This window comes from Gadus morhua, chromosome 16 (assembly GCF_902167405.1).
Source record: "Gadus morhua chromosome 16, gadMor3.0, whole genome shotgun sequence".
NCBI lineage: Eukaryota > Metazoa > Chordata > Actinopteri > Gadiformes > Gadidae > Gadus > Gadus morhua.
In genome coordinates, this window is record NC_044063.1 from 19538908 (window position 1) to 19562011 (window position 23104).

At 43.7% G+C, this 23104-nt stretch overlaps 3 protein-coding genes across 7 annotated transcripts; 2 read left to right on the forward strand and 1 right to left on the reverse strand.

Moving 5' to 3' along the window:
- The first annotated feature begins 1264 nt into the window (after positions 1-1264).
- Positions 1265-8105, forward strand: slc33a1 (solute carrier family 33 member 1). 4 transcript variants are annotated; one of them, XM_030381545.1, is made up of 9 exons: positions 1265-1348; positions 1754-2199; positions 2328-2487; positions 2644-2839; positions 3095-3291; positions 4143-4327; positions 4935-5052; positions 5527-5742; positions 6418-8105. In XM_030381545.1, the coding sequence occupies exons 2-9, from the start codon at positions 1796-1798 to the stop codon at positions 6583-6585; spliced, it is 1644 nt and encodes a 547-aa protein (XP_030237405.1). In that variant the 5' UTR covers positions 1265-1348; positions 1754-1795; the 3' UTR covers positions 6586-8105. The 4 variants fall into 4 exon arrangements, with proteins under 4 accessions (XP_030237405.1, XP_030237401.1, XP_030237404.1 ...); XM_030381541.1 differs by having other exon boundaries at positions 1271-1499; XM_030381544.1 differs by having other exon boundaries at positions 1271-1361.
- A 497-nt stretch (positions 8106-8602) lies between these two features.
- rps6kb1b (ribosomal protein S6 kinase b, polypeptide 1b) lies at positions 8603-17552 on the reverse strand. Its single transcript, XM_030380002.1, has 15 exons — positions 17371-17552; positions 16359-16402; positions 16127-16247; positions 15822-15890; positions 15071-15218; positions 13839-13896; positions 13626-13726; positions 13426-13516; positions 13132-13222; positions 12927-13034; positions 12779-12841; positions 12511-12588; positions 11514-11621; positions 10277-10389; positions 8603-9663 (listed from the first exon to the last, which is right to left on the reverse strand). Exons 1-15 carry the CDS (start codon positions 17437-17439, stop codon positions 9414-9416), a joined length of 1512 nt encoding a protein of 503 aa, XP_030235862.1. The 5' UTR covers positions 17440-17552; the 3' UTR covers positions 8603-9413.
- Positions 17553-17614: 62 nt separating this feature from the next.
- tubd1 (tubulin, delta 1) lies at positions 17615-23087 on the forward strand. 2 transcript variants are annotated; one of them, XM_030380003.1, is made up of 8 exons: positions 17615-18110; positions 18853-19000; positions 19184-19400; positions 19784-20015; positions 20301-20465; positions 21298-21438; positions 22327-22510; positions 22721-23087. In XM_030380003.1, exons 1-8 carry the CDS (start codon positions 17960-17962, stop codon positions 22824-22826), a joined length of 1344 nt encoding a protein of 447 aa, XP_030235863.1. In that variant the 5' UTR covers positions 17615-17959; the 3' UTR covers positions 22827-23087. The 2 variants fall into 2 exon arrangements, with proteins under 2 accessions (XP_030235863.1, XP_030235864.1); XM_030380004.1 differs by lacking the exon at positions 17615-18110 and adding an exon at positions 18197-18432.
- Positions 23088-23104: the final 17 nt, after the last annotated feature.

Here is a 23104-nt window from a genome sequence, read left to right on the forward strand (position 1 = left end):
AAATGTATAATCCAAACTCTTTTTAAAACACAAATGTTAAGTGTTAAGTGTGTGTGAGCGTGCGCGTGCGTGCGTGCGTGTGTGTGTGTGTGTTTGCTACATATTTCTCAACTGAAGGTTCATTTACAGGTAAAATGAGAAGGGCAACAGATGTACAGAAAAGATTAACTGGAATTGAAGACGATTTAGAAAGTAATAAGAATTCTAATTAGGTATATTGGAATGTCTGATTTAAAAAAAATATATATATACTTTGAAGTAAGAGGTCTATTGTAGACTTTCAGTAAATGTTGCTGTTTTGTTTACTTTTCAAAACACAAATAATTTCCCTTCCACACAAACAATGCAAGTGTCCGGCTGTGCACACATGTACCATTTAAAAACTCCTCTGCCCTCCAATAAAGCAACATTATTATCCATTTTTGTTATATAACATACATTATTAGTGCCGTTTGTAGCAAAAACCTACTGTGAACTAGACTTGATCTATAAATTAAGCCTTAATCCCATTTTGGTCCTCCAATTCTGCTTGTGTGCAGTGTCACATGCCATTGGTTAAGATAACCAATTTCACATGTCAATTAAAGATACCACACAGCCGAACCTGCAGTCATTCATTACCCTCTCTCCCTCAAAAAAAGAACATTGAAATCTCTCGAATTAGTTGCAATTAATTAATATGTATTAGGCTATTCTCCGTATTTAAGAAAGAAGAAGAAGAACAAATATAACTTTAAACAAAAAAGAAAATGCAATAAAAAATCAAATAAATGGTTGTGTAGGCATATATATATATATATATATATATATATATATATATATATATATATATATATATATATATATATATATATATGTGTGTGTATACATATATATGCAGACACATATATACATATATACACATTTATTTATTTATATAAATATGCAAGCTATACAACATATTCGTTAGATATGTTGTATGGCCTAATATAATTATAAAAATAAAGAGAACATTTACCAAAGTTTCTGAAATATATATTTAGTAGTCTAGTGTTTTCTCTAGTGTTCTAGTGTTTTAATACTCAAACAATTTTCAAGACATTTAAACACTTGAACCTATAGATCACCTATTTATGACCAATTTCTTCAAAGGACAGGATTATACTTGATCGCTTTCTTACTTGGATGATGATTTCTCCAATTGTGTATTGTGCCATGAATACATTGCATTTTACCGTAAGCGGAACTGTGTTTCATCGATGTTTGACACGTCAGCGGAGTATACCCGGAGTGTTTGCAGAGTGCACATACCGGCGGTACTTCCTTGCATTAGTAGTTGTTTCCATGGGTTGTATCTTCACGTTAGCAGGTGAAACAACACGGTAGTAATTCTATACATTTGTTCTTTTGTTAAAATGACACAAACGAACTCTAGAGTATAACGTGCTTTTTGTGATTGATTCATAATTTGTCAACCACCTATTCATCTGGCATGATTGTCGCTTCGCTATTACCGACAGGTACGCATGCGTAATACAAACAATACCCATGATAACAGTTTTCCTAATACTTGTGTAAGTTACTTTAAACAAATGTATTCACCTTGAGATTTAAGGGTTCATTTTGTAGGGTTTAATCACGATTCTTAATCTCATTAGAATGTGGACACCTGTTTCAGTTTTGCATGATAATTTGCCTTTTCGTTATTATTGATGTATTGACTGGTGGCCAAGCAGTGTTGAGGATATATTCTCATGATGCATTCTATTGTCAGATCTGCTACAAACACAGGTTGTTTGATGCCCACTGATCCACCATGGAGCTGTCAGACTCAGTTGGACACAAGAACGGCCGGCAGAGGAAGAACACAGCCAACCTCCAAATTGAAAACATGAAGGACAGGGAGTTGGAAGGATCCGGCCCAGAGGTTGAAGAGGAGGCAGAGGGTCTTCTCCAAGGGTTTGACTCGGAGGACAGGAGGCCGGCCAAGGTCAGACCAGGACTCCGGAAGGAGTTGGGGAACATTCTGCTTCTTCTCTTCCTCTATGTTCTTCAGGGCATTCCCCTGGGACTGGCTGGTAGCATTCCTTTGATCATGCAGAGTAAAAGTGTCAGCTACAAGGACCAAGCGTTCTTCAGTTTTGTCTTTTGGCCCTTCAGCCTGAAGCTACTCTGGGCTCCGCTTGTTGACGCGCTGTACTTCAGCAGATTTGGCCGGAGGTAAGCTGGGAGATCTAGTCTTGGAGAGTTGTTGTTATTCTCTAGAATTTAATCGGTCATTCTTTCATCTTTTGTCTTATTTGTCTGTGGGAGAGATGAAACTATTCCTAATTGCCTTTTCTCCTTAGGAAGTCATGGCTGGTTCCCACCCAGTACCTGCTGGGTCTCTTCATGATCTACCTCTCTGTGACGGTTGACTCACTGCTGCAGAGCGATGACTCCCATGGACCGGACGTAGTGACTCTGACCGCAGTCTTCTTCATGCTGTCCTTCCTTGCAGCAACGCAGGTAGACTTCTACCTGTGGCTTCTACCTTCTAATGAATGATGCCCTTGTGCAAAGTCTGTCTGAAAAAACACACACCGCCTAAAGTAAGGACACCTACTAACGAACATCTTAAGGACGTCACTTTGCTAATGTAAATTTACCCTCTGTGTCCCCAAGGACATAGCTGTGGACGGCTGGGCTCTGACCATGTTGTCCAGAGAGAACGTGGGCTACGCCTCAACGTGCAACTCTGTGGGCCAGACGGCAGGCTACTTCCTGGGCAATGTGCTCTTCCTTGCTCTGGAGTCGGCTAACTTCTGTAACCAATACCTGAGGAACGAGCCCAAAGACACAGGCTTAGTCACGCTATCAGGTATTTGTGGCTCTGTAGTCTTGGTTGAGTGTGGATTGTTGTTTATTTTAGTATAGTCCTTATATCTAAATGTAAGACATTAATAAACACTCCCTCATTGGATAAGATGATCCCATCTCTTGTCTGATAAGCCTCAAGACTATCCTTAAGTAATCTGTGTTTTCACAAAGTGAAAAGGGGTTTGGTTGTTGTCGTTTGCCTCCTGCATTAATGAAAAAAATAAAAGAATCCATGTGTTCTGTCCTTGCGGTGCAGATTTCCTGTTTTATGGGGGCGTGGTGTTCCTCATTTCCACGACGCTCGTGGCCATCTTTAAGAGGGAGAGCGAGCGCGGCCAAGGGAAGAAGCGAGCGAAGGAGACGCAGGGTGTCTTGGAAACCTACAAGCTCCTGTTCTCAATCATCAAGTTGCCGACTGTTCTCTCCTTCTGCGCTTTGCTGCTCACTGCCAAGGTACCTCCTCATCATCCCAGCAGGGATGTGTGGCACCACACGGCCCATATAGTAGGCTGGAGGCAGCCTTTGTAGGCAGACCTGCTGCGCTGACTTGCATCACTTAGTTTACATTTTTTCCCGAACGTGTATTTGTTGTGTAATTTCTAAGCAATGAAACCGACATGCCAGAAACCTGCAGAACTGTAAGGTTTACTCTTGGGTCTCAAAACGGTCTCTGCAAGGCGCACTCCACATACTGTTGCACAGCTATATCTCCCCCGAAAAGCTTTAGAGTTCTCTGGTTCGTCCACTTCCGCGTCAATCTGATGCAGGCTACAGACTGAGCGGCGACATGGAGGAGAAAGGGATTGTCTCCCGGCTGAGCCCCGCCAAAGCAGCCCCACTGCCACGGGGCTCCACCGCCGCCGCCGCCGCCGCCACAGGGCTCAGGCGGGAGACAATCCAGGCAACCATCCCTTTCTCCTCCATGTCGCGGTTCAGTCTGGACTTCAGGGAGTCGGTGCCTTTCAAGTTCCTTTCCCCCAATTCCTTCTCAACCATGGCCGAGATAACCCCCACTACGAGTCTCATTGTGGAAGTGCCAGAGAACCCGACGCAGTATAGTCTTTTCCCCAAATGGGAGCTCCACACTCCCATTGTAGGCTCCCATAGGCTTACCTTATGTTGCGTGTTATGAGCTATAAGACCAACAGCAGAACGGTTATCCAAATAACAAAGAAGTGTACAACACTTGCGTCACAGTGTGTGTTTTACACCTAACGCCATTTCTAGCCACTGGGGGACCATAGGCAGGCTAGGGGAACTCATACTAATGTTAGAACATCTCTTTAATGTATTGTTTGTTTCAGATGGGCTTCTCAGCAGCCGATGCAGTGACTGGGCTGAAGCTGGTGGAGGCTGGCGTCCCCAAGGAGAAGCTGGCCTTACTGGCCGTGCCCATGGTGCCCCTGCAGATCCTCCTGCCGCTCATCATCAGCAAGTACACTGCCGGGCCTCGGCCCCTGGATATCTTCTACAAAGCCTTCCCCTTCAGGTTGGCACACACTCTTCTTCGTGATTTGGTCAACAATAGGCCCATGGTTTCTGGAGAGACGTTGTACACGTCTCTATACATGTACTGTAAATGCCATGCTTATTCCTTCACCATTTGGTTTAGATTTGAAACCATGTATTTTGTACTGCTGTTTAAAAGACGGCTTTCAATGGTCATTTTCTGAATATCACAACTCAAATGAATGCGTGCATAGCAATCATTGATTGACTTGGATGAGTCACGCAATGAGTGCCACAACCGATTGCGGAGAACCAACATATAATGATTGAAGATGCCGCACAAAGTAGGACAAAGATACCTCGTCCCACTGGGGCAGAGCCGAACGGACAGGGGTCTGTCATGAACTCAACAAGCTCCCCACCCATACCTAGGTTGATTTAGCTTTAGCTATTAGCTCTGATATCTGGAGATGAACCAAATGCAGTTTGTAGAAGTCTTGCCGGGGTTATCCGTTATCCCAGAAATGTCGTCCCTTCTCCCCATAGGTAAACCGTCTTCAAACGGTTTAAGAGGTCTTCTGAGATTGCCTTCATGGCACAACATGTTCTATGTAATATCCTAACGGTTTGTCGTGGTGTGACTGCAGGCTACTGATCGGCTTGGGGTACGCGCTGCTGGTGTGGTGGACGCCCAGCGTGAAGACGGAAGAAGGCTTCCCTATGTACTACTACTTGCTAGTGCTGTTCAGCTATGCCCTTCATCAGGTTTGATCCCTTTCTATGACCTTTTAATTGTGTCTTTTTGCTTTCGAGTTGAATCCCTGTGCCAATAGGTTTTCTTTCACCTAAGGCAGGGTTTGGATAAAAGCTTGTATTGTGTCTTACTTGGATCAAGGCCAGGAAAGCAGTCAATGCCTCTGGGTTAAGGCCTCCTGTATCTAGTAACGTTTCTTGCTCATGGTTGTCCATAGTTTGTATTCAGTAACTTGCGATGTCTAGAGATTGCCGACATTTATATTTCTCTTCCAAAGATGAGTCACTGAATTGCCAAATTAAAGAAATAGCCTGGACAAATGGCTCTCTTAAAACCTCTGTAAAACTCTGGCCAGCACATGACTAGTTTATACTGCAAAAGCCCAAATGCAGGAAAAAGAATACACAAGGTATAATCATAATGTAGTACTCACCATTCTGACAAGTGCATATGGAGTTATACCACTGCCTTGATTTGACCACTAGGTGGCGCTGTACAGCATGTACGTGGCCTGCATGGCCTTCCACGCCAAAGTGAGTGACCCGTTGATCGGTGGCACCTACATGACCCTTCTGAACACGGTCACCAACCTGGGAGGGAACTGGCCCTCCACCGTGGCCCTGTGGCTGGTGGACCCCCTGACCTCCAAAGAATGCCAGGGGGCCGCCGGGCAGACTTGCGGCTCGCTGGATGAAGCCGCGGTAAGTGAGAGGCGAGAGGGTGATCTGATTCTGTCTCTATGGCTGCGGGCCAATAGGCTTTCTGTTTAGGAAGGTTCCGATACTGAGTGAAATGACCCCGGAAGTATCTGTTTGAATTGTCTACATGCTAAGGAAAGGCGCTCCCTATTTCCTTTCTCATGTCCTTCAGCATAGGTTACCCTGGACCATCCTTTACGAAAGGGAAGGACAATTAAAGCGAAGCAGCATGAGAACAAACGATCAACAGCACCAACAATTAACACAGCCGTACTACCTTTTAGTAGTCCATATTCGGATCTTGGTAGTTTCACCACGGTTGTCCATATCGTCCACTGTTGCATAATGACGTAGCCTTGTCTTTGCGCAGTCGGATCCTATTTCCTATTTGCATTTGAACCTGAATTATCTACGTGTTCCTTTTAGAAAACTTGAGTGGCTTAGGTTTTGTTTTCACACATCCTCTCTGAAACGCTTCTACAACGGGGGGAGGGGGGGGCCTGAAACATTCCCTGGATGGATAGACCCGGGGACAGGTGCATTTTCATTCCTGAGAAACGTTCTAGTTCAGATACGTTGTATGGAGTTAATAGCTGCAGTAGGAAAGGTAAAACAAAAAAATTGCAGTTGCAAAATGATTGATCCCGTTTGTCCTTGTCTCTCATCCGGTTACAACAGCTGTGTGCCAAGGAGGGAGGAGCTTGCGTGACGACGTTGGATGGCTACTACGTGGAGTCTGTGGTCTGTGTTGTGATTGGCTTGGTCTGGTGGTTGTGGTTGGGAAAGAGGATGAGGAGGCTGCAGGAAGAGAGTCCGGCGGCCTGGAGGTGCAAAATAAGCCAATAAACACCACTCCGTTTTTTGGTTTACATGAAACTCTTTTCTCGAGACACGGAGGCATTGCTCTTGGTCAAAAAATGCCCCAACGCTAAAAGCAATGTTTGCAAAACTTTGATTTGCTCACACCTTACATTCTCGTGTAGTCTTCATGCTATGGACAAAACGCACACTTTTTCTTTTTTTATGTCTCACCTACATGTTTTGTTATAAGAAAACATCTTTCAGTAAAGTCGTCCTAACTGTAGAACGGTTCTTTGTTAAATCAAGGTAAACACAGTTCCTTGGAAATGAACTGATTTATTTAAGATGGTTAATAAGATAATTGACTCAGGCATTTTGAGTGTAGCTTCTTTGCATTCTCTCCACCTGTGCTTTGTGGTAGCTAAAATATCGACACACCGTTTCAGATCATGGTGATTGTATTTGCTCATTGCTTTGGTCTTATACGAAGTAGCACGCAAGTATAGATTCTGTATTTGAAACCTCCTGTACTCCTGGGGCAGGTAAGCCCCAACCCACTGTGTTCTGCCTTGGTTTCTGTTTGTGTTTCACTGCAACCGGTTCGTTATTAGGGGTCCAAGCCAACAGGTTGGATCCCTATTGTTTTTGTAAGGATTCTTATTATTCTTTTCTCTGAGGTTATTTGTGCCTTCCTCCACTAATTCAGTTCAGGCGTAACCGATAATGAGCCCTGATGCCACATGGATCATGTAGACTTTTTCGAGTTAATAAAACCATAGTTGGTTACTTTGACATTCAGAAGAAATTTTATTTTGCGTTATTTGTTTTAATAAACTTGATTTTGTTGATTTTAATTTAATCTGTAACTTTCCTACAAAATTAAATATGAGGCTTTACAAAAACGTTCCCGTTAAGTTTCATTATCACAGTCCCATTATCAGATTTATAATCAACATGCTGTCATATTTTTGTGGATATTGGGTTCGCCCCTTATAATTATAGCGGAAAATACTTAACTAATCCGGCATTCCCATTTTAATAACTTATCACCAGCGGTCAGCAAGTCATCACCTATGCCCAACTTTGGGCACTGCACATGGAGCAGCAGCATTTCCTTTGAAAACCAGTCTTTAGAAATGTATTTTAAGGGAAAATATTAGCATTTGTTTCATTTGTTCATTTTGACACTTCCGACAGCCGCCGCACTTGTGATCGATAGATTATGGTTTTTGCTCTTCCAACTGGCATTGTCTTTTATTGGTTTTATATTTATTTAAATTGTAATTTGTTACTTTTATTTTATTGAGAGGCACCCTGTTATCTGTTAAAGTAAATGGGTTTTATTTACCCATTTTACGTTAAAAAAACTGGAATTTGCTATGTGTGCAAATTCAAAGGGGAATATGTATTTTTGACTTCTTTTCTTTTCTAATGTAAAATCAGTACAAATATATCAATGTAATGCTTGGGGCTATTCTGTATAGAATATTCTGAAGGATGCAATATTAATGAGTACGAAAATCTTGTATGAAATAAAAGTTTCGGATTCAGTTTCCATTCTCAAATGCGCGAATTCTCAATTTTCTTCACCTTACTTTGAATTTAAAAAGTTACCACATAGAACACAATGTTCAGTGTTTGTCTCTGCCAAACTTCCCGTACGTCAAAATTTAAACATTTGCGCAGATTTCTAGTTTTGAACACAAAGGGAGTTAGGAGTTTTGAAACTGACACATTAGCTTTACTGTGACAAGTAAGCAAGAGCGAAAGGACTCATGAGTATGGGAGAACTAAACTACCATTGGTTTGATTTAAATGACTCCCTCTCTTGGATCAACACATGCTATAATATACATTACTTTTGGCTGATATTGTTACCCGGCCCTCTGCTGATTAATCAGTGTTGCAACAATCCTGCCCTTCCCTTGTTGAAACTGAATGGGTGTTTACAGGGATAGCAACCCCTATGGGAATACAAAAAGTGATAGCATTTTTAAATACAAGGGGTATGATCGTAATGTCAAACCAAAGATCGTTCAAAAGATTTAAGTGATCCACGACAAACATTACGAGAAGGTTTTTATTTTATTTAGGCTCATTTATCCATTTTATAGCATAGTTGATGCAGCTATTTTGTAAAACTTACTAAGACATAAAGCTTGTTCATCATCAGGTCCTCTGCTGACCAAATCTGCTTCAAATCGTAATCGTTTTTTTGGATTAGCATCATCATTGATTTTTTTCAGACTCAGGAAGCATTTTTAAGAACGGCAGTCAAAATCACCCAGCCGTTATTTATTTCTTCAGAAAGCAAATTCCACATTCGCTTTCAAATTCAAACCGCACAAAGCACTTCGTATGTAATCCGAAACGTAGCCCGCGACTGCGTTTTAGTGCAACGGATGGGTGAAGACGTCATCGTGGTGGTATGACCATGTCATACGAAGGCTGTGGATCCCAAAACATGTTCAGGCTTACTAGGCCAGTTCTGCTAAGGTTAAGGGTCAGAAGACAAAAAGGTCAAAGGTGACCTGAGGTGAAGGTTGTGATGTGGTGGTGTCGTAGTGAGTTGTGCATGGCTCTAGCGCACTGGAGTACCGTACCCCCCCCCCCCCCCCCCCCCCCCAACACACACCCTCCAGTACCACCGCACAACGTCCAGGACGCGACGGTAGTGAGTTCTGATGTGAGGCTCTCCAACAGTTTCATTGTCTCTAGCGTCTGTCTCTTTTTTTTTTTTGCCTTTTCTTTTGTATTTATCTTTAAAAATAAAATAAAATAAAACGAAGGAAAAAAAAAGAAAAGAAAAATCAGAAAAGGACTAATAGCGCCCTTGGGGAGGTGGACCTCTCCCGTGGGGGAGCGCCGCCGGGTCATAGGTTCATACGTAGATGCTCAGGCCTCTTGGCGGCCTGCGGGTAGGCCGGCTGCTTGGCCTGGGCCATGCTGCCCCCCGAGGGCTGGCGGATGGGCAGCGGCGCGGATGCCTCGCTCCCCGTCGTCACGTCCATCTGCTCGGGGGTGGACAGCTCCATGGCCTGCTCCTGGGGCGCGGGACGCATCATGGCGCTGGGGATCAGGCCGCTCCGGGACCAGCACTCGCCTCCGGAGAACTTCACCGGACTGGGTGTGAGTGCGGTCGGTGGAGGAGGAGGAGGAGGAGCAGGAGGAGAAGGAGAGGGCGTGGGGACGGAGGGTGAGACAGAGAAACGGGTCAGGGTTTCGTTCGTTGGATCACACGGGAACAGCGCTCTTTGGTGTGGATAATTACTGGTGTGATTCACATATTTAAATCCATTAAAGCTAGGGTGTGCAAAGTCGGCCTCAAATTGTCGAAATTCTCTTCACATTCCGACAATCAAATCAAATGCTCTGACAAAGAAATCGTGTATCTGTTTAATAATTCAATTGAATAATTAATTTAATTTGTGCTGAATTAAATGATTGGATGGCCCGTCTGTCCGCCGTCCTACCTACCTACCCGGCTACCTGCGTTTGCTCAGTACCGAGGTCTTAGACAAGGCTAGACAGCCCTATTGCTAAAGCGAGCGAGCTAGTCATGGGTTTGAAGGGTGGGGTGGGATTTATTGGGTTTGATACTTTCAAAATCTTGCTTAATCTGGCTGGTTTCTGCGAAACGCCTAGACTAGCTATACGGAGGTGTCTCTGGGGCTGGATAGTGTTGTATGTGTAAAGAAGCGTTATCCCTTAGTGAGGAGATTAAAACAGGACTCACCTGAGGGGGGTTCTTGGGCTGCCCACAAACCGCCGGGGAGAGCGGATTTTTGGCTCGAAGGAGAACTTCTCTTTCATGTGTTCAAGGACAGATGGGGCTACGTACGTGAAACCCTGCATAATTAAGAGGCATTTGTTAGAACACATTATTCTACTTCATTTAAGAATGCTTGATTCTGATTGGCTGGGAGGAGGGCATTAACCCGGCAGGTTGCCCGCAGACTCATCGGTTCTACTTGCTGCTGACTGAGCACAGCGTCATCAAATAGTAGATCAATACGCCGCTTGTATTTTTTGAAATACTTGACTCTGATTGGCTGCAGGGTTTCCATTAATCCCTGATGGACATCTGCTAAGTAGTTCCAGTCAAATTGTCGGTTCAGCCTTCAAAACGAGCGCTGGTAAATTGTGAAAAATGCATTAAGCCGTCATCAGAAAACGCGGTTATATGCTATAGACCCTATAGTATCTGTGGTATAAAGGCTGGGACAAATTTCAAATTATAAATATGTACACTTTATGTTGAAAGTATAGACCGTTGCGATTCCCATTGAAACGAATTGTGGTGATTAGTCTTGAAAACGAGAGCTGGTAAATTGCGAAAAATCGATTAAAACTGTAATCAGGCAACGCAGCTATATGCGATAGACCCTAGAGTATCTGTGGTGTAGAGGCTGGGACCAATTTCGAATTAGAAATATAATATGTACAATCCATAACGTTAGCTCTCTGGCTCATAGCTCAGCGGACTAGAATACCTCCCCTTGCCAAGTCATAGTTAAGGTCCGTCCTATTTACTGGAGGAGTGAACAACCTTTCCGTTGCATAATAACCTTACGGGTGGGTAATGATTATTCCAAGCATAATTTTTAAATTTTTTGAATTGTTTTATTATGTTGGCAAGCAAGAAGTAGAACAAGCGGGATAATCACCTCAAGGCAGGGCAATAAACAGTTTGATATGCCCGGCTCGGGGAAGGTAAGCCGTCCACGAGCCAGGCATATCAAACTGTTTATTGCCCTGCCTTGAGGTGATTATCCCTTACATATTTCCCTTGTTCAATACAACACACCTTGCACACCCCTGATGTGTGTTACTTTTATTTATAACTTTATGAATAATCAATCCATCTCAATATAGCCAGAAACCGGCTACATAAAATAGCCACAGACGTTAATTAGAAGTCTATTTTAGGAAGCAAAGGACATATGAGAGGTACAGAGCAGTGTGGTGGTTACCAGAAAGGCTTGATTGGCACTCTCACTGAGGGTGGAGTCGTCTGGACTGTCCACTGGGGTCTGACTGGTAAACTTGGAGTCGAACTGACTCACGTCTTCGGCGGATTGCTGCAAAGGAGGGACAGCAAGGTATAGAAAGGAAGGGGGGAGGGGGGGAGAAAAGGAAAGGGTGAAGGAGAGGGGAAACAAGACAAGGAAGAAGAATTACAACCTACGTGGGGTTCAGGAATGTGAGACATGGTGTCGGATAGAGAGGCGTGTGAAATAAGAGAAGACTGGATTACAGTTTAATGACTAACTGTCAGGCAACCGGTTCTCAATACAATCGAGAGATATAACCTGGACATTAAAACCCTTTCTCGTTTTCATAGAAACAGGCACAAAATAGGGACTACGGTTAAAGCTCGGATAGGCAATTTATTCAATTACAGAACCTTTATTTTTTCACATTTGTCGATTTTCTCTTAACATCCATACAGAAATCAACTAATCAAATGCTGAAAAAAAAACTCATCTGAATTTGGTCAGAGGCGTGTATCAAGGTCATAGACCCTGTCTAACTACCTACCCAGCTACCTGCATGCATTCCACTATCTCACTGCGCATGACCAGACTCTTCCACAGGGCTAGGCAGACCTATTGCTCAAGCTAGTGTTCTTTGTGTTTTGGGGGGGCGGCTTTCGAGGAAGGCCTGAAGGGAGGGCGTGGATTTCTTCAGTTGGAAACTTAAAAAAAATAAAGTAGCTTACTCTGGCTGGTTTCTCCAAATTGCCTCACGTTAGCTTCAAAGCGATAAAAATAAACCAACCATAATAAAAAAAACGAACTAACAAAGCAAGGACTGGGATGCTTGGGTTACACTTGGCTCGACGCAATTGGCCATCGATTTAGTGTACAGCGTGTTCCTGTCTTTGACGTGGATCCAACCAGCAACCTTTCAATTGCAGATAATGTTTATTGTGGTTGTGCTTTGAACTCTGTGTGTCCTCCTACCTACCAAGAAAGGCTTAAAGGGAGGCTCCACTTTCCTGGCCAGCAAGTCGTCCCAGTTGATGTGCCGGAAGAAGGGATGGGCCTGTGGGACAGCACATGAGACTGAGTGACACCGAGGCAGGGATCCAGAGGTTTGGTTAATTTCATGGGAAGATCAAAATAGGACAGCAGCGGTATACTCTTGGTTGCAATGTTTGTGTGCATAGCATACGGCCTGAGATTAAAGCTCGTTGTGCTCCAGCTAGGCCCTGCAACGTCGAGTATGAGCTCACCTGGACCTCGGCAGCGTCACCCACCATGGCTCCCAATCGTGAAGAGGCGTTTCTCTTCAGCAACTGTCAAAAGAAAGAGAGAAACATATATAATCTATATAGGATTATGAAAACAATTTGCAGAAAAAAAACCAAAAATGCAGGTTACCCGTTTGAGGAGATCTCTCGCTTCCTGTGTGAGGTAGGGTGGCAGGTTCAGCTTGCACTTCAAGATTTTATCAATCGTCTTTTTTCTGTTTTCACCTGTGAACGGTGGCTAAGAAGAGAGGCCAAAAAAAAGAAAGCGATTTCAAATACAGTCAAACTACAAGCGATAACCCTCGGCTGGTCCGTGTGGCGGGTGCGTGACCCACCGCTCCCGTGAGCATGTCGTACATGAGGGCTCCGAGGCTCCACCAGTCCACCGCTCTGTTGTGCCCGCTCCTCATCAGGATCTCCGGGGCCCTGTGAACAATGGGGGCCCGCACGGGTCGGGTTATAGCCCAGTCAGCAGATTCGCACTCATAGTGTGGGTAGGAGGTCGCGGGCGCATGTCCCATGTAAATAGGGGAGAAGAGGGGCAACACACAGACACACACACACACACACACCCCTAACATTATGAGGGATGAGCAGTGGGCAGGTAAGTTAGGGAGTGTGGGGCTTACATGTACTCGATTGTACCACAGAATGTATGGGTGACTGTTCCGTCGTGAATGGACTCTTTACACAGCCCAAAATCGGTCAACTTCACGTGGCCTGGGAGAAAAAATAACAACATGTCAAGTTATTTTCCACTTTCTCAGCACAGCAAGAATTGTGGATTTGGGTTCTGAAGGAATTTGAATGCATGCTGACGTCAACACACCGTGGCTGTTGAGCATAATGTTCTCAGGTTTCAGGTCTCGGTAGATGATGCCCTTCTGGTGCAAGTGGCCAAGAGCCATGGAGATCTCTGCCAGGTAGAAACTACAACGACAACAACATTACCATGAAGACACACAGTCAACAAAAAATGCATTTCCAACATACAGAATCCGCAAGATGATCGCAAAAGTGGTGATTGTGAAAGCACACTCACCAGGCAGTGTCTTCCATGAAGATGCCTTCTCTCTCCAGTTGCATAAAAAGCTCTCCTCCTAAAAAACAAATCAACGCAACCAGGGTCATACAAACACATCTAGCAAACACACTCAATTCTTTAGATGCTCCCACAGACGCCCTTGAATAATGTCCTGCACAATTGTCCATGAGATAGTCATCAGCCCTGGGGGTCCTGACCTGCTTTGTGATTGAGGCCGGTTAAAGGAGAATCTTCTTTATATATTATTATTATTATTAAGGGTTGTGAATTCGACCTGGAATAAAAAAGTAGAAAAAACACGCTTCTTGCAACAGACAGAAGGGGCAGAAGCTTGTCGAATGAAGGCCTACCAATGCCTTGAAAGAAGAATCAAACTAGTGTTTTCCGGAAAATTATTTTGACTGTGAGAGCAGAAGCAGTGGCTGGAACATTGTGGTAAACATAAACTGCTGCGGCCAAGAACAAACACCTCGATTGGCCGAGGCCCTAAAGTGGGACTCAGGCAACCTGTCTGGATTTGAAGATGAATAGAGTATTTTTAAACTTTAACAAGTCTCTTCCCAAAATGAGAAGGTTGAAGATATTTCCATCCCCCCAAAAAAGGAAAATAATTTCCACACATTTCTTTTTTTTATAATCCATATTTGTTTAACAGCAACTGGGCAAGTGTGTGTTTTATTTCACCAAAAGTAGTCCAATGTATTGACACAGTTCACACATCAGAGTTCTGCTCAATACAAACCCTGGAGAACAGACATTCTTCAAGGGCACATTACTGTTTGTTGCCAACAAGAGAGGGAGGCCGTGTTGAACCCACACACAACCCCTATCTGTGTTTAGAGACGCTTAAGGTCTAAAATGGCTGAGCGGGGACTCGGGAGACAACGGAGAGGCAGAAAGAATTTGCAACCATACATCTTATTGACTGGTCTCCATGGGGGGGTGTAGAGTGGTGTGTGTGTATGTGTCAGAGAGAGAGAGAGAGCGAGTGTGAGAGCTCTTGAAGTGTGCACACCAGAGTATATTTGTATGACCATTTAAAAGATGGCACTCCTATTTAAGGCCCAATCCCATTTCTACCCCTTACCCTTACCCCTCCCCCTTGTTTTGAAGGGGTAAGGGGAAGGGGAAGGCGTAAGGGGAAGGCGTAAGGGGTAAGGGGAAGGGGTAAGATGATTTGAGATTTGATGCATGACCATAAAAGTGTGTGTGTGTTGCTCTGTACTGACCACTGAGGTACTCCAGAATCAGGTAGAGTTTGCCTCCTGTCTGGAAGGCATAGATGAGGTCCACGATGAAGGGATGCTTCACCTCTTCCAAGATATTGCGCTCTGCCTTTGTGTGCGCAGTGTCCTTTGCGTTTCGTACAATCATAGCCTGTGGGAACAATGTGAAATCGTTTTGGAAAAAGTACTTCCGCACATGTCAGCAAACAAAAGGGTAGTGTTGGCCAGATCAAAGCAAAAATAAATATGCATTTCCCTGTCTATCATTACCCGGTGTGACAGTGACAATATGACAGATACATGTATGGGTACTGGATGGGCACTAAATATTTAACTGAGTATTATTGCACATCATTTGGTTAGGTACAAAGAACAATGACGAAGCAGAGTGGCACAAGATTGGAGTCATGTCATTACGGTCCTTTAAGACCATCAAGCACAGGCAGCGCGACTGTCAGGCAACATCCGTACAGGCTGAGAAAGTGCTTTACATGCCAAGGCAGCATCAGCGAAGTGGCACTAATGGAACTATAGTATAATAGTGTTCAAGTCTTACCCCGAACAGTAAGATTCAGGGGGATAAAGCTAATATTTGCAGAGTCAACATTCACAAATTGTGATTTGTGATCATTTTTGCTGATGCATTTTTTTTTTTTGAAGTGGCAACAATGAATATCAATCAGAGGATGCATGTGTCTTGCCTGAAGTAAATAGCGGTAAGAAAAGGTCAGTGGCAAAAAAACATACAAGTTACCTTCTTTAAAACCTTCATGGCAAATATCTTGCCTGAAGCAGCACCGACAACCTTGCGAACCTGAAACACCTGAACAAGACATGGAATCATTAGTTGGTGCTGCCTTTGCAAACGTCGGCGTTACGATCATTAATGCAATTACAAAAAGGTCTTCTTTAGCGCTGTCAAGACTCGTTGAGAAACAAGCATTGATTTTGAATCGAGACTCCCAAAAATAAGTCTTGAGATACCAAAAGATTCACACTTCTAGCGTGCACAGTGCGAGTTCTAATGGAGACGTGTCACCCTCATAGCACCACTACTACCTTTCCGTAGCCGCCCTTCCCCAACACCCGAAGGAGCTCAAAACATTCCGGTCTGATATTCTCCGTCCCTCGGTTGACGTTGTCTTCTGATATCTCGATCTTCTCGCAGTCATCCATGTTGCTGCAATAGATTCATCAAATCAGTCATTAATATTATTACTTATTTGAGAAAAGTCAGAAAGCCATATAATGCATGTTCTCTGCCCAGCACACCACAGTAGCTAGCACTTACAACTCAAAGCCGCTGCACTGGTCCATGAAGTCGTTGATCTGGGTCTAATCCAGGCAGTGGAGGAAACAAAACAGTGCCATTTAAACAGTTTCCTTCTGTTTCACTAAAGCATAGCATATAATATAACGTAGAATACAACATAACAGATTTTGACAGCACAGAACTTCGGTGTCTAATTTAACCATTGCATGTAAATATGTTCTAATATATACACCTCTCTGTGGATATATTGTGTTGTTTTGCTCTGGAAATAAAAAGGGGTTTAACGGTGGGTGTTCACGGCAGCTGCCCAACCTGTCACACTGATGTTAGCCTGATGCAAGATAATCAGCAAGAAAGGATGTACCCAAGGTGTCAGCAGGTTATCACACAGACAAATGACAGCTGTCATGTTGCAGACCCAGGAACGCACTAAAAGCTTTACCAACATCAATGTCGAGTTGCTTATTGTAAATGCTGTCCTGGGGGGAAACAGACCCCAGTGTTGAACGTGGGATGAGGTGTACAGAGGACAGTGATCGGGTTGGTTCTGTCTGCAGCTCTACTTGCGCAAATAAACTGTTGCACACCAACAAGTGACCAGGGCTCGTGTCTCCCTGCACACCAACAAGTGACCACGGCTCGTGTCTCCCTGCACACCATGGTGAAACCACGGCTCATGTCTCTCTTTACTGCACACCGTGAAGTAACCACGGCTCATGTCTCCCGGCACAGCAAACGTGCAAACTAAACGCCAAAGAGCGAATCTGACAGCACTGGTTTAGCCCAATGAAAACGAAACGAAGCGCTGCATTTAATAGACCGTTGCTTTGGCCGAGTTAAAACCCTTCCCTGACAGCTGACAGCTGAGTTACACTTTCTAAAACGGCAGCAAGTTAGCATAATTGGCTTCCAATGCTACTGTAACAGGCCTGCGCCCGGGGAAGCGGGCCTCGTACGCCGACCAGCAGCCTACCGAGCTAGCGGCTACACATAGGCACAACTGCACCTAGAAAGGGTTTCATTAAAGTACCTCCTCAATCTCATCGTCGGAGACATTTTCCTCCGGCTGATCCAAATCGATGTCGAACACCCCAGCCATGGCTGCGTTTGATTCAGATTGCTGACTCGCAAACCGAGAGAATAGCTCGGGTTCCCCACCTCATGGACAAACACACGTCGCCGCCATAACCGGCTACTACACTGAGCATGCGCAGTGCGCACCATCCAGAAGGGGCGGTGACCTGGGGATGAGAGCTGAAGGAGTATGCTTGTGTTCATGTACTGTTGCATGCGTCTCTGAAAGTTGACAGATACTAGGGCTTTACTCCATGATCTGCTCGTTATGTTAAGCATAACGATGAATTGATCTATGATCCTTGACTGAAAATTTTGGTAAAAACCAATAGGATATGTTTTGCCTTTAATTGGGCGGTCCTTTCAGTAGAACCGGATCTTGCATCCATCCATGCTCTCGAGACAACGCATGCAGGAAGTGCCCGTGAAGCGCACCAGTTTCAAAAAACTAATTCGGCGTCTGTATCAGTCATTTCATTTATGTGACACTAACGAACAGCAGTGGCGTAAACCAAGGTGTGTTGGGCTGGTCACCTCTTGGCAAGATGTCCATCGTAACAGTACAGCTCGGACAGTGCGGTAACCAAGTGGGCCAGGAGCTGTTTGATGTGATCTGTAAGGACGCCCGCGACGGACAGAAGAGGGGTTACAGCGACGCCAGCACTGCGCGCTTCTTCCACGAGACGACCACCGGCGGTAGGACGGCTGTTTCTGATGCGTTGCGGATCATGATTCGACTATTCATCGTTTGGTTTGGGCTGTCACCCTTCAGTCACCATGACAGTTGACGCTATGTTGCCCGATCTCGCAGGGAAAAACATGCAACGTCAGCCCTCAAATTAAAACTTAAGGGCTACGCAGAGCTCGTAGTATTCGACTCCTGCGCTCTCGTATGAACATGATGGTGCCAGTCTCACCACGGCAGGAGGCTGGGGATATGACTACATTGCGATCTAGACATGGACGTAAACAACCCAGAATGAAACTGACGAGGTGACCGAATAAGTGGATTCAAAGGGTATGTTTCTTAGAATGTCCCAAAAAAGTACCAGTATTTCTTTCACGAGGGCACATGCGTGAGTCTTTGAAATAACCGATTCCACATTGTTTTAAACTTAAGTGGTAAAAACGGACCAGTGTAGATTCGTCCCCAGCTGTTTGCGAAGTGCGTCTCCAATCTCCATAGTGACCCGAGGTCATTCAAGTTCATCGTGACGTCAATCGTGTGCACTCTTTTAGATGATGCATTGGGTTATGGACTGCTAATGTACTTCTCATCTAATCTTCCTTCGAAGATGCATGCTTATCTCGCAGGATCTTGTAACAATTTCAAACATGGAGAACATCAACACGCTTGTCTAGATGTCACCATCTACTCATGTTACCTGGTCAATTCTTAATGCATAATTAATACTTTTTTCTTGTGTAAATCCAACAGACTTAACCTCAAGGGCTGTGCTCATTGACATGGAGCCTAAAGTGATCAACCACAGTATGAGCAAGGCAGCCAAGTCGGGCAGGTGGAGATATGGGGAAAAATCCCATTTTAGCCAGAAACAGGGTTCTGGCAACAACTGGGCAAACGGGTAAGCACCATCAACCCAAAAACCAATGAGCTCATCTTTTTTTGTTGACGATAAATGACCGGTCACGGCAACAAACAGATCACGGAGGAGCACCAACGTTGTTGTAAAACATCGCTGCATGTGCTATTAGGGCCTGATCACTGCACATACACACACAACAGATATTTTTGTGTCCTGCTATAGTTACTGTGTCCACGGTCCACGGCACAGAGAGGCTATGGAAGACCTGGTGAGGCGGGAGGTGGAGCGCTGTGATAGGTTGGCCGGAGTTGTGACTATGATGAGCGTGGCGGGAGGCACGGGGTCCGGGGTCGGCACATATGTCACGCAGTGTCTCCGAGAAGTCTACCCCAACTCCTTCATCCTCAACCATCTCACCTGGCCTTATGACAGCGGGGAGGTAGGGCTGTTGTGAGTGCACGATTGTTTTGGCTTTTGTTTATTTATGTGTGGAAGTCAGGACGTAAATATTATGATTGGATGTTATGGTGAAAACAAACAGGCAAATGAATACTCAGTCCCGAGTTTTGTACCATATGTTTTGCAAACTTTGTTTTCAAGTTAAACCGTCAGGCTAAGTTCTTTGTTCATATAAGAGAGTACTGACTCATATTTCATGCTGAGAAAAATGGGAGTCTGGAATATTATCTATCTAATATTAAGTTTGTGAATCAATGTCATCACTGCATGTATATCCGTCTCTCATTTTTATAATTAAGTGTAAAAAAAAACATAGTGTGACCTTGTCCTGTCAAGGTAAATTCCTCCTCCTCCTTCCTCCAGGTCATCGTGCAAAACTACAACTCGGTGCTGACGCTGTCTCACCTCTACGGGCTGTCGGACGCCATCCTGGTGCACGAGAACGACACCGTGCACCGCATCTGCGCTCAGCTGCTCAACATCAAGCACATATCCTTCGGGGACGTCAACAGGGTCATCGCCCACCAGCTGGCCAGTGTGCTACAGCCCGCCCTGACCACTGACTCGTACGGCGACTACAGCAGAAACCCCCTGGGTGAGAGGCGTGCGAGAGGCGTGTTCACTTGCGGCGCGGCCCCTCTCCGTTGTGCGGTACGGCTCGGCACGGCAAAAGAACAAAAGGAACAATGAGACGCTCCCCGGATACATTAGCGCTATAAGTCCTTCATGTGATTGTCGAAGCTATGGACAAAATATCAATGCTAAAGCATATATGCTATGAGATGAATGTGTTTTGTGAGCTGGGCTCTCTTTTGAAACTGTTCTTGATGTTTTATTTGGAAAAATAAAGGTTAAATAAATAAAATAAACTCCTCCCCAGGTGAGCTGGTGAGCAGTCTGGCTTGCCACCCGGAGTACAAGCTCCTGAGTGTGTGCGGCATCCCGCAGGTGGCCAGCTCCTCCATGGCCTACAGTGTGTTCAGCTGGCCAGGCCTCCTCAAGCACCTCCGGCAGATGCTCATCTCTAACACCAAGATGGAGGAAGGCAAGTTGGCTCAAAACAATTAAGAACATAAAATACATTACCCTATGTTATCTATATGATTTAATATATATTATTATGGTATATAATAATACCATTATGATATCTAGCTCTTTGGATGTTTCACATCACACTGGCACATTTGGTTTCATGTTCTGAAGATGATATACCCTGGGGAATGGGATGTAGGTGGTTGGTAGATGATGTCAGACCATTGCAGCGAACATGAGATGGAGGGCAGGAAGTGTTCACTGGATACACATACACTGGATATGTTTCTTGGGGGTTGATGTTGTGTTCAAGCGTTATGGTTGAAGGATATGATGCTCTGTCTGTAGTAGCGAACCAGGCGAACACTAGACTAATCTTTGTTTTTTTTGGGGGAACCCAGCCACAAATGAAAACTGTATGCCTCCTCTAGGGCATATAGTTGTCATGTGTGAAAGACGAATCCTCCGTCGAGTCTACTGACTCGACAGCGGATAAATCGTAAATATTGTGTAATAAATCATTCTTGATAAACCATTTGGGTTGATTCAATTTTTTTTTTGTAGTATCTGGTTCCACAGTTTACGTAAGAGTACTGCTGCTCGATGTTTTCCATTTCACTTCTGGCCCTTCATCTGAAGTTTGCACCACTTGGGTTCATTCAATTCATGGTGAATTCAAAATACCTATTATTCAAAAAGAATATATATATATATACTGTATATATATATTGTGAGTACATTTGTATTATTCTTAATATACTTTGCTATTTAGAGCAAAGTTTGATCTTTAAATATGTAAGTATACATATTTGGCTATAATATTCCTCTTTATATCTTTTCTACAGGCATAGACTGGCAGGTGCGGGCCCCTCCGGTCCACTGTGGTGGTGCTGAGTGGGCTCACAGCTTTAGAACGACTGGTTTCAACAGGTCTCTGGCCAATCTGCTCATATTGAGGGGGAAAGATGTCTTCAGTGCAGAAGCTGGTGAGCACTTTATTTTTAATACAACTGCTATACAAGATCGTAATATATCAGTTTTTTTCAACTAAGAAATCCAATACACCTTTTATAAAAAGAAAATGCATGTTTTTTACTTGTATTTTTTAAGAATATCTAACCAGAAATTCTAAAATAATTGATGTTCAGAATTTAATTTGAATAATCTGATACCATTATCCTGTAAGGATTTGGTATTTTTAACAAGACTTCATTGAACATGACCATACAGGGTTTATAAAAAAGAAGCACTTAAAATCAGGAGGAAAGCCACGCATGTTGGAGGTAATGTGATCGCAGAGACGGACCACTCGCATATTATATGTAATTGTTAGAAGATAAAGAAAGGTACAATGGAAACACTGTTAACCAGGATGGTTGCAAATTGTTCAAAATGGTTATTATATATGTGCTACTGTATGAGTGTTATGTAATTAACTATCAATATTTTCTGTTTTTATTTGTTTGTCTTTGTTTACGATAGCTGCATTGTTTACAATTAACCTGGAGACATCCATAGTTAATGCTGATCAACAAAGATTTAAATAATGGAAGCACTAAATCCCATTCTCTATACTACAGTATTACTAGTATTGACACTCCCAAAACGTTTTGTTTTTATTCTGATAGTCTCTCCAGCCTTCAACCTTGGAGGGGCTAAATCTTACCGTGAAATTCAATATAAATGTATAAAGAAAGTGAATACTTTAGTGTAAGACAAATGTGTAATCCCCTGCATATTTTAGAACATGAAATACGTTTTCAGATCATTTCTATGAAGAACACAGTGGCGCTGTAATAAACACGGAATAGGCGTAGATCTTCTCAAGCACGCTCTTTTCTAAAGAAAATCCAACAATGTGTGTATGTTTACAGATGGATTTCAGGATGCAGCGCTCTACACCTCATGGCTTCCACCCAGAGAGGCTTTCAGTATGTGGAAATCCCCCGTTTCCTTCAATCAGTACGAGAAGTCTGCTACGCTAGTCAGCAACAGCCAAACTCTGCTGAAACCTCTTGATAACATGGTGCGAAAGGCCTGGAACATGTTTGCTTCAAGGTGGGTGTTTCTTTATACACCAACTTCAAATCAAGTTCCACTTACATTAAACCAAATCACAACAAAATGCATTTCATCTGCGGAAGGTGGCTTGGGGAATGACATTTATTTATTTCTCCCTAAATATTTTCTTCAATGTTGAAATTATAGCATATTTTACTAAAAAATGCACATTTGTGTTTACGTTTTTTTTATTTTTAATTGTTGCAGAGCATACATCCATCAATACACCAAGTTTGGGATTGCAGAGGAAGACTTTCTAGACAGCTTTACATCTCTAGAGCAAGTAATATCTAGTTACACGCAACTGTGCTAGCCTTGGACTCTCAAAGCCAGTTACCGGGCTGTCTCTGGTAATAGTTGTCTCCTTTGACAGTTGCGTGCATCCAAAACTAAGAACTGTGAACTTGGTAACAGATTGTATTTAGGAATGACATTTTTCATGAATTGTTTTTATTTAATTCTGATGGATTGACAAGTAAACATTTAATGTTACTCAAGAGTGCTGTATTTTAACAGCCCTTTCAAAATGCTGGTTGTTATCAACATCCAATAAATCAAACATAACTTTTCTGTACTACTTCAATAAGGTAC

Excerpts from the sequence above, each read along its gene's own strand:
- tubd1 (XM_030380003.1), top strand. The coding sequence starts at position 17,960 with ATGTCCATCGTAACAGTACAGCTCGGACAGTGCGGTAACCAAGTGGGC. Across the intron at positions 18,111-18,852 it reads CCACGAGACGACCACCGGCG|ACTTAACCTCAAGGGCTGTG; the intron begins GTAGGACGGCTG and ends TAAATCCAACAG. Across the intron at positions 22,511-22,720 it reads TGGAACATGTTTGCTTCAAG|AGCATACATCCATCAATACA; the intron begins GTGGGTGTTTCT and ends TAATTGTTGCAG.
- rps6kb1b (XM_030380002.1), bottom strand. The coding sequence starts at position 17,439 with ATGGCTGGGGTGTTCGACATCGATTTGGATCAGCCGGAGGAAAATGTC. Across the intron at positions 12,842-12,926 it reads CGAGAGATCTCCTCAAACGG|TTGCTGAAGAGAAACGCCTC; the intron begins GTAACCTGCATT and ends TTCTTTTGACAG. Across the intron at positions 12,589-12,778 it reads GTGACGCTGCCGAGGTCCAG|GCCCATCCCTTCTTCCGGCA; the intron begins GTGAGCTCATAC and ends GCTGTCCCACAG.
- slc33a1 (XM_030381545.1), top strand. The coding sequence starts at position 1,796 with ATGGAGCTGTCAGACTCAGTTGGACACAAGAACGGCCGGCAGAGGAAG. Across the intron at positions 3,292-4,142 it reads CTTTGCTGCTCACTGCCAAG|ATGGGCTTCTCAGCAGCCGA; the intron begins GTACCTCCTCAT and ends TGTTTGTTTCAG. Across the intron at positions 5,743-6,417 it reads GCTCGCTGGATGAAGCCGCG|CTGTGTGCCAAGGAGGGAGG; the intron begins GTAAGTGAGAGG and ends CGGTTACAACAG.